Here is a 9,772-nt window from a genome sequence, read left to right on the forward strand (position 1 = left end):
TAAACTATATCTTATGGTTTACGATTAATTACGATGAAAAGTATATCATATAAAGAACATGATATCCAGATAGAATAATTTTCTTATTTTACTATATTACACAAAACTTTCTTTTTAGAAACAATCGCTTTAAAAATTAATAACCATTTTGTCTATAATTACTTCCGCCACCTCCACTTCCACCATATCCACCGTTCTGACTGTAACCACTGGAGCCACCACCGGAAGGTCCACCGTAACTGTTCTGAGAAAATGCTTTACTACTGTAACTGCCTCCGCCCATACCTACTGAACATACAAAAATTAATTAATATTGTTTGCATAAATGAAAAAAGCAAGAGCAGAGATGAAGGCAAAATGCTTACTATTTTTATTTGAAGCCATATTGCTACTATTTCCATTCCACTTTCCTCGATCACCTCCACTACCATTGGAACGGTCAAATCGACCACCCCGGTCTCCATCGCGACCACCTCTGGAACCTCTGGAACCACCGCCACGGCCGCCGGAACCACGACCGCCACCACCCCCACTACGTCCGCCGTAACGACCTCCTAAGATAATAAATAATCACATTAAGCATACTAAACTGAAAGTAACGACTAAGTACCTAAAATAAAAATGGGATCATACTTTTATAAACGCCTGGATTCTTTGATAATTCGTACAGTTTCGGGTTCACGACTTGCTTCGCTTCCTCGAGAACTTGGATCAAGTCGTTAGCTTTGTGTGCGTTACCCGGAGTGAAAAATGCGTACGCGGTTCCTGTACGCTGCGAACGCCCCGTTCGACCGATCCGGTGTACATAGTCTTCCGAATTCGACGGGTAATCCAAATTTATCACAAACTTAACATCCTCCACATCTGTATAACATCAAAAGTTATAATCATCGAAGACGAAGATTACTCGTGTCTTTGTGGTTCAATTAACTTACAAAGCGAATCGATCGAAGCATTAATAGGTATATCTAATGTAGACAGAGTTAAGCAGCGTTTGTTCGTGAAACATTTGAATGTACGCATTCTATTATTACGAACTTATACAAAGCTCTTAATTCCGTCTACACGAGTATTACACAAAACGAGTTGACCACAAAGAGCAAATTTTAATATTATTTACCTGTGGTTGCCAAAAGCTGGAAACGTAAATACATTTTTGGAAATGTAGAGGAATCAGAGCTCAGATGGTTCTCATGGAATTCTCACTTTATGCGTTAGCGAGCTGTATATTTACTCTTAGTAACTTCACACCCTTCTCTCCCGCACCAAAGTATGGATCTGTGCTGGTCTTTGAAAATTTGGTCCGTGCGTATTACTTCCGTGAGGTTGGGACATTGGAGGAGCACTGTGTGTGCATTTTCCGATCAACCCCACATGCATTCCATTGTACAAAGCACATCACTTGTTTTGCAATGTTGAAGATCTTATAAGCTCTTCTTTGTCCATTCGTTTTGAAAATTCCATTACGCAAATTAATGCTTAATAGACGAAAATTTGGAGATATTATAAGAATCTAACGTTGTCTTTTTTCTTAACTTGATAAAAAGCAATTTAGTAACACTGCAAAACAATATGATGCCGTTTCCTATCGTTCTAATCTAAGAAAGTGAGTAGTAAATCCTGCTCGGAGTAGTCCTTGCACGCTAGATTCCCTAACTCTATAATTTCCATACTTTGGACCGTCGCAGGTACAGAGTGAGAGTGTGGTTTTTTTTCAAGTGGCACGGTGAGCCGAGGCACAGCGTTAGTTTAGCTTGTTGCACGGGGACAGAGACCAGCAGTCACGCCCCATTGAATTATATATTCCAAAGCAAGCTCTCCAGAGTTCTTATCATTGATAAAACTCCGTCGCATGTGCCTCTGAAAACACATAGAACAGCACGTTAATACCAGACTGACAAGACTTTTCTCAATCAGAACAAAATTTAAACAGATGAACTTTCTAGCGTAGAGGCTTACCTGTTCACCTAATCTAATTTCACCGCTGAAATATTTTGACTTACTTTTAATTATAACATCGAAATAAATTATAACGCTATGATCAGAAATAAACGAAGACATTTCTCAGAAATGAATAAAATTTTGATAACGTGGTTCTATAAGAAATTAAAAGTACGTCAAAATCCACCTGAACTGTAAGAAAACTAAACAAATCACAAAATATCTCGTCGATGCCGATGTGCTGAAAAGACGAGAACAACAGCATTATCTTTGTCTTCATAAGCTTCAACAATGTATTACTAAATTTACTATGTGATAAGGTTAATATAAAATAAATTATTGCATCGTAAAGACTATAAAAAATAACTCGATCGGTGATTGCGTTAATCAATTGTTCTCGGACTTCTGTGTTTTTGAAATAATTTTCATCCACACCAAAAAAAGAACTTAACGTCGATCAGTCTGGCACATGCCGTTATCCGTTGCCACATCACGATAATACAACTCTCACAAATATGAAATAACCATCGCAGCCTGACCCTTACATCATACCCACTCATGTGTAAATAGATTCTTACCTAATCCTCTTGCTGCAACGTCTGTAGCTACTAGAATGGCAGATCTGCTATTCCGGAACTCTGAAAGACGGTTCTTTGGTATTGGCAGTACGTAAATACACAAAAAGTAATAAAAAGATCAGCACTCACGATTTAATACGTAATCTCTTTCCTGTTGACTTTTATCCCCATGGATGCCAATTGCTTGCCAGCCGTACCTATTTATCGCGCGCGTTATATCATCTACTTTCCTCTTGGTTTCAACAAATATGATCGTCTTGTTCTCGGGCTCGTTCGAAATTTCTTCCAACAACTTCATGAGCTTACTCTCCTTCTCGTATTCTTCGCATACGTCGACGATTTGGAGAATGTTATGATTAGCAGCTAATTGCAGCGAGCCAATGTTAATTTGTATATAGTCGGTTAAAAATTCTTCAGCCAGATTGCGTACTTCCTTTGGCCATGTTGCCGACCACATAAGGGTCTGTCTGTCAGGCCGGATTTGTTCAACGATCTTTCTAATCTGTGGCTCGAAGCCCATATCGAGCATCCTATCAGCCTCATCTAATACTAAGTACGTGCACCTACGTAAATTTGTTGTGCCACGCTCTAAAAAGTCAATAAGACGTCCAGGTGTTGCTATGCAAATTTCGACTCCTCTTTCAAGATCACGAGCCTGCGGACCTTTCGGAGCTCCACCGAAAATGCAAGTGTTTCTTACTTGCGAGGAAACACCGAAGTCTGACGCGACTTGTTGAATCTGCTGTGCGAGTTCTCTTGTGGGTGCTAGAATGAGAGCTATGGGCCCGTCACTTCTGTTCAATCTCGGTTGGTGATTTATGTGTACAATTGCCGGTAAAATATATGCTAATGTTTTCCCAGATCCAGTCTGAGCGATTCCAACCATGTCACGTCCAGACAAGGCAATTGGCCAACCTTGAGCTTGAATCGCAGTTGGCTCACCAAAACCTTGTCTACGGATTTCGGTTAAAACGTAGTCTGGAAATCCGCCTTCTTCGAAATATATGTTCGGCCCTGGTACATTCGTGCCTTTCACAGTGATTTCCTTGTCTGAACGGTATGCCTCGACTATGTGAGACGTTCGAGTTGTAACATTGGGATGAGGTTGATAAAAATCTTTTCTAAATGGCTGCAGTGTACTCATATCCCATCTGGGCTTGCGTAAACGTTCACCGGGTTGTCGGTTTTTAAAATTACTGTTCCCAAAACTACTGTCTCTGTTAGAGTTACTACCGAATCTTCCTCCAACGCTCGCATCTCGTCCACCGAAGCGACCACCTCCCCTGGCTCCACCACCCCTTCTGTCGCCACGTTCACGATCACGGTAAGCCCTTTAATACAAAATCAGTTTTTATGTAAATCAATAATGCATGAACAGAATCGTTTTAATATTAATCAATGTAATTAGCCACGGAAATAGGAAACACGTGATATAATCATGATGTGTGTATAATTGATCTATGACGTATCAGTTATGTACAAAAATTATTACACATTTTAAAAATGGAATTTTATGTAAGAACACGTGCTATAAATTCATATAAATATAAATTACACGTATATGATTTACTGCAATCAATGAGAAATAATTTTAATGAACGAAGTAATATGAAGTAATTTCGATATTAGTAATTTCTATAGATATTGTATTAATATATACGATTAAAGTTTCGTACGTTGTGAGAACAAAAATTTCGTCGATAGGTATAAAAGCAATATGGAGTAAAGTCACACTAACTCAGGCGACACTAAATGTCAATAAGATGTTCGTAGAAAACTCGAGTTCCCGCATAATGTTAATAGATATTTTATGCTACTTACATTCTTCTAAAGAGGTGCGTCCCAATTAAACAGGAATTAGAGTGATTTTCTTAAGTATACTGGCGTAAAATCAAACAGAATAATGAGAGCGTAACACTCTGTCCGTTACGCGATCCGAAGAGGATCTGTGAAACAAATATCATGGCGTCGTATTCCGCCAAGAAATAGTTCCATTTTAATTTTAATTTTTCAATTTTTACCATATAATCTCTGTGGCCTAAGTAATATTTAATTATATAACAAAAATTATTTATTCGTTTCTTTAATGTTGTATTTGAGCAGTAAATAAAAATCTGCAAGTTTGTAGTTGCCGAATGTTCCGGAAATGATGTCCGGTAGTATAGAAAAGTGAGGGAAGAACAAACTAATGTACATAGACACTTTATAGGTATTTATTTAAACAGAAGTAAATGAAAAAATACTGAAATTAATTTATTGTTTAAGAGTAATGGCAATAAATATGAGATTTACTCAGGTTTACTTCAAATTTTATTATAATTATAACAAATAATAAATTCAGGCCCTTCGATTCTGCCTGTTGCTCTTTTGTGCATGTTAGAAAACAATTAATATTAATTAAACATTAACGACGTGAAACAGAGACCGACTCGAAGCACTTATATTCTAACATTTTAAAGGAACTAACTTAAGTCTACTAATTATATGTGTTAGTGAGACTAACACACGTGTTATATATGTATATGTATATTATACAAATCAATTTGGTACATGTATACGCAATAATAGAAACACAGCATAGGTGCACACCAATCTTCAGAACTGCTGGCGGAGCTCGTCCTCCTAATGCTGACCATGAAAGGATCGACGCGGACGACCGCTGTATTTTTATTACTACATATGCGCAGTTAGCTATATTCAAGAACATCTGTTATTCTTTGTCTAATTATTTATTACTTGTTTCACGAGGAAGTGAATCGTTTCAATTAAAATGAAAGCATTTTTGTTTAAAACATTGTCTGTATGATATGTATAACATAATAAATATGTTTTATTCTCACTTGAAAAATGACTAATCACCTAAACTAATAAGCAACTTTATAAATTTTTTGATTCAACGTAACATTTAAAGTAGACATGAATTAGATAACGAAATGTGTTGATTAATCTTAAGTATTTCTTGTTGAATGAAGTGTAAGCCCGTAACTTTTCAATAATACATACATATTTAACACCTTTCTTTGGTTTCGCTGTGGTTTCCGTTCTTACTATTTTAATAACACAAATGTTTAACTGTATAATCTCTATCAACACTGTTTTAATAGTAAGATCGTATTTTTTTTTAAGAAGAGTAATGCAGTCTTAGTACGTTGTACCCCTATATTGATAAGTACTTCCATAACTGTCCCCTCCTCCATAACTTTGTGCTAAATTATTTTGCCCATAACTTCTTTGCGTGTATCCATATCCTGTATTCTGGTTAATTGAATTGACCTGTTTCATATTGTTATAGCTACCGTAATCTGAACCTGAGTAACTATTTGAAGTCGACTGATAGGAACTCCCACCACCACGACCTCCCGCACCACCTCCTCTTCCTCTCGTAGGACCGCCTCTTCCTCTGGAGTCAATAGTGCTTCTTCTCCCATTATTTCTATCATTACCCATGAATCGTTTGCCAGCTGTTATGCAAGGAATATATTTTAATTATAGAATTCCACTAACCAAATTTATTAAATGGGAACTATTTAAAGACATACTTCGGCTTCCGTAGCTTCCTGACTTGGCTAATTCTGCCATTTCGGTAAGCCGAGGATTTATATTTTGTCCAGCTTCTCTCAACACTTCTATCAAATCCCCTGCATGCTTCATATTGTGGCTTGTAAAGAATGCATAAGCAGTACCGGTTTGTCTTCTTCTTCCAGTACGACCGATTCTGTGTATGTAATCTTCTGACGATGATGGATAATCAAAGTTGATCACGTATTTAACATCGTCCACATCTGTGAAAATAATGTTTGGAGAAGGTAAATATTAATATTCAAGATTATTTGCGTACGATTCGATGACAATCATCACCCCTTTTGTCGGTTATTAGTATTCTCAGAATGATCTTCAAACTTGCGAATGTAAATCCTTTTAATGTTAAAGATATGTAAGACTTTGTGACATTCAATACAATAAACCAAAATCTCCAAGTTTTTGTTTTACTTAAAAAATAAAATCTGCTTATAAATCACGTTTGAAAACCACCCACCTTTCAGTTGGAAATTCCATTTCAAAATCGGCAAGAACAGCCCCATTTATTGCTAAATGTAGAGCTATTCAGTTGGTTTCATAATGTATGATGGCCTAGAGATTAGACAGACACAGCGGTAGTGTCTGGTTTGGGATAAAGGCAGCATTTTAAGGTTTAAGCCTGAATGCAGTAATTTTTATGTTTATAATAAGTTTAATTAGAGGCACTAGAAAACACTTGAGAGTATATCACAGTAGCAAACGAGTGGATTAAAAAAAAAGTAATAAATTTTTGTAAAAAAATACGCAATATTAAACGTGTTTAAATTGCGGTAAATACTTTCATTACAAATGTTTCGAAAATAATAATCATTATTATCATGGCAAAATAAAATTTGCATTAAACTTTCTAATCCCATGTAAAAATTATATTTAAAAAAATATACAATTCCATGGAATAATTTGATTTTAGAAATCTGCTTTTCCAGTATTCTAACATAGTTATCTACATAATATAAGCAAATAAAAATAAAATATTCACTGTGTCTGCCCAATACTGGCAGTACACTGCGTTCACTTAGGGTACTCTGTGCCTCTGAAAAAGAAAAGCAGACAGTCTTAGTGGTAGCGTGTGTGCAGATCTTCAGAACCCTTTATTAAATTTCACATTTTATTAATAATGGAAAATACAAACCTGTAGTAGTACCATAAAATATCAAAATAAGAAAAAAATTGAGTTCTGCTACAAAAAAATTATCAATCACACATTGCTACAAACATAGCTGTCCACTGGTCTTATTAATAACGCATCACTGGCTAATCCAATAAGTGTTGCCAATTCCCATATTCGGCCGATCATTTTAACGTCTAAATTCAGGATTTTAATACATACCTAAGCCTCTGGCAGCTACATCGGTCGCGACTAAGATAGGAGCTCTCCCACTTTTAAATTCTTGCAACACATGGTCTCTCTCTTGTTGATTTTTATCGCCATGAATACTCAACGCTTGCCATCCGTCTCGTCTAATATTCCTTGTGATATCGTCTACCTTTCGTTTAGTTTCAACGAATATAATCGTTTTGTTCTCCTTCTCGTTCCCAATCTCTTGGAGCAGTCTACGCAGCTTCACATCTTTTTCAAATTCTTGACAGACATCCACAATTTGAATGATATTATGATTAGCTGATAAAGTTAACGACCCGATATTAAGGTGCATATAGTCGGATAAAAAGTCTTCGGCTAAAGCACGAACTTCTTTAGGCCACGTGGCTGACCACATTAGAACCTGTCTATCAGGCCGGATTTGTTCAATTATTTTTCTTATTTGAGGCTCAAAACCCATGTCTAGCATTCTGTCAGCTTCGTCCAGCACCAAATAAGTGCATCTAACAAGATGTAGCGTTAAAAACATAATCACAATTATTTAATACAATTGAATATATAAATAGGAACTACCATCGTACCTTCGCAAGTTCGTAGTCCCTCTTTCTAAGAAATCGATAAGCCTGCCTGGTGTAGCGATACATATTTCAACACCTCGTTCCAAGTCATGTGCTTGCGGTCCTTTAGGCGCACCACCAAAGATACAAGTGTTTCTTACACTTGCAGACTCCCCGAAACAATTTGCTACTTCCTGAATTTGTTGAGCTAGCTCTCTCGTAGGAGCTAAGATCAAAGCAATCGGACCATCACCATTGCCAAGGCGAGGCTGGTGCATAATATGTACGATTGCTGGCAAGACATACTGGAATAAAAACACGTATTAGTCGGAGCATACTTATTATATGCGATTTATAGTAATAATAAAAACAAAGACGTCTGTTTATTTGTACAAGTTAAAAATAAATTGCTCTCTATTTTGGCTCACTCCTAATGTTTTTCCAGAGCCAGTTTGGGCAATAGCAACTAAATCTCTGCCGCTAAGTGCGATAGGCCATCCTTGTGCTTGAATCGCTGTAGGTTGAGAGTAGCCTTGCTTCCTTATTTCATCCAATACATAGGGTGGAAAGTTTCCCTCCTCGAAGTATTGTATGGGATTTGGTATATTATCACCTTTTATAGTTATTTCTGCATTATCCCGAAACTGACATACTTCTTCCTTTGATCTAACATGAAATATTGCGTCAAGACTTGTTTAACTTGGAAAAAGGACGATTTACATTTCAATTAATTTTCACCTGCTTCTAACTGTAGGATGCTCAATATAGAAATCTTTACGTAAAGGCTCTAAAGATCTTATGTCCCAATTGATTTTTCTAAGGGCTCCACCAGGTTGTTTATTTTTTATAACGCCTCTAACGTTGTTAGCAGTACCTCGGCCACGTATGCCAAATCGACTAATACTACTTCCACGCATATTGTCACCAATTCCTCTATTATTACCTCTGCTACCACCACCTCTACGACCTCTGCTATGGTCTCTATCACGATTAAACCTGAATATATTATTAATTTATGTAATCAGTAGTCTCACGATTATGAACTACAAACTTTTTTATTTAATTAGAGACTAATACAAAATTGATAATTGTAATTCTGGTTTCAAATCAAATGATTGTAATGAACGGTAATAGATTGAACTGTACGATTATTCTTTTTGATTATTGATTACCATTATCCGCAATACGAAACAGTGGTACATAGAATTGTCACTGAACGTGTATTTAAGCAAAGTATACTAACCCGGAAGAGAATCGCAGAAGAACTTAAAAATAAACGTTTATTACACCATTTTAGGTGAAATTGTTACGTCGTACTTACATTTAGGAACTAGAGATATTCTCGATTAAACGAGCAACAGATTATTCTGCTTTACGGTCTCTTTCGCAAACGCCAATCAATAATTGAGCGGAGCTGAATATTAGGAACAAGTCAATAATTCGTATCTAAAGAATCGTATCGAACTTGGTGAAGGCTTCACGGACACGTTCTTCCTCGGTATTATATAAAAAAATGTAAATGATACACTGCGAATAACATAGAACGGTTATTTTTAAACTCACCGGTAAAATCCGGCAGATCAAATTGACAAGTGAACTTCCGAAAGTAGTTCCCTATAAACTGTTTCCATGACAGCGTTCAGCGTAGTAATACATGAAAAACAAATGCATTAAAACAAAAAGAAGCAGAAGATATATAGAATAGAACGTTAACGATTATTGAAAGTAATATTAAATTATAATTAGAAAAATGAATATTTCTTTTTATTTGAACCAGGATTTCTGGATAATTTCTA

General features: G+C 36.3%; 2 protein-coding genes across 6 annotated transcripts; both read right to left on the reverse strand.

Annotated features, from left to right (window-relative positions):
- Positions 1-6: 6 nt before the first annotated feature.
- LOC108632923 (ATP-dependent RNA helicase dbp2) lies at positions 7-4,485 on the reverse strand. 2 transcript variants are annotated; one of them, XM_018037805.2, is made up of 6 exons: positions 4,341-4,485; positions 2,649-3,850; positions 2,520-2,579; positions 634-864; positions 366-554; positions 7-285 (listed from the first exon to the last, which is right to left on the reverse strand). In XM_018037805.2, coding segments are annotated over exons 1-6 (1,833 nt in total). In that variant the 5' UTR covers positions 4,343-4,485; the 3' UTR covers positions 7-136. The 2 variants fall into 2 exon arrangements, with proteins under 2 accessions (XP_017893294.1, XP_017893293.1); XM_018037804.2 differs by having other exon boundaries at positions 7-288.
- A 326-nt stretch (positions 4,486-4,811) lies between these two features.
- LOC108632906 (ATP-dependent RNA helicase dbp2) lies at positions 4,812-9,606 on the reverse strand. 4 transcript variants are annotated; one of them, XM_026810770.1, is made up of 8 exons: positions 9,540-9,585; positions 9,298-9,390; positions 8,715-8,972; positions 8,405-8,642; positions 8,001-8,281; positions 7,429-7,922; positions 6,059-6,301; positions 4,812-5,980 (listed from the first exon to the last, which is right to left on the reverse strand). In XM_026810770.1, coding segments are annotated over exons 2-8 (1,836 nt in total). In that variant the 5' UTR covers positions 9,300-9,390; positions 9,540-9,585; the 3' UTR covers positions 4,812-5,660. The 4 variants fall into 4 exon arrangements, with proteins under 4 accessions (XP_026666571.1, XP_026666570.1, XP_017893266.1 ...); XM_026810769.1 differs by having other exon boundaries at positions 9,298-9,466; positions 9,540-9,579; XM_018037777.2 differs by lacking the exon at positions 9,298-9,390 and having other exon boundaries at positions 9,540-9,606.
- Between the last annotated feature and the right edge of the window lie 166 nt (positions 9,607-9,772).

Source organism: Ceratina calcarata, unplaced genomic scaffold (assembly GCF_001652005.2).
Source record: "Ceratina calcarata isolate Rehan_Ccalc_2016 unplaced genomic scaffold, ASM165200v1 scaffold178.2, whole genome shotgun sequence".
Taxonomy (NCBI): domain Eukaryota; kingdom Metazoa; phylum Arthropoda; class Insecta; order Hymenoptera; family Apidae; genus Ceratina; species Ceratina calcarata.

What these genes read in the sequence shown, in the direction of transcription:
- LOC108632923 (XM_018037804.2), bottom strand. An exon ending in CGTTGCAGCAAGAGGATTAG is followed by an intron (nt 865 to 2,519) that starts GTAAGAATCTAT and finishes GATGTTATACAG; the next exon opens with ATGTGGAGGATGTTAAGTTT. An exon ending in TATGGCTTCAAATAAAAATA is followed by an intron (nt 289 to 365) that starts GTAAGCATTTTG and finishes TTGTATGTTCAG; the next exon opens with TAGGTATGGGCGGAGGCAGT.
- LOC108632906 (XM_026810770.1), bottom strand. An exon ending in CATCCTACAGTTAGAAGCAG is followed by an intron (nt 8,643 to 8,714) that starts GTGAAAATTAAT and finishes ATTTCATGTTAG; the next exon opens with ATCAAAGGAAGAAGTATGTC. An exon ending in GCTCTGGAAAAACATTAGGA is followed by an intron (nt 8,282 to 8,404) that starts GTGAGCCAAAAT and finishes TTTTTATTCCAG; the next exon opens with TATGTCTTGCCAGCAATCGT.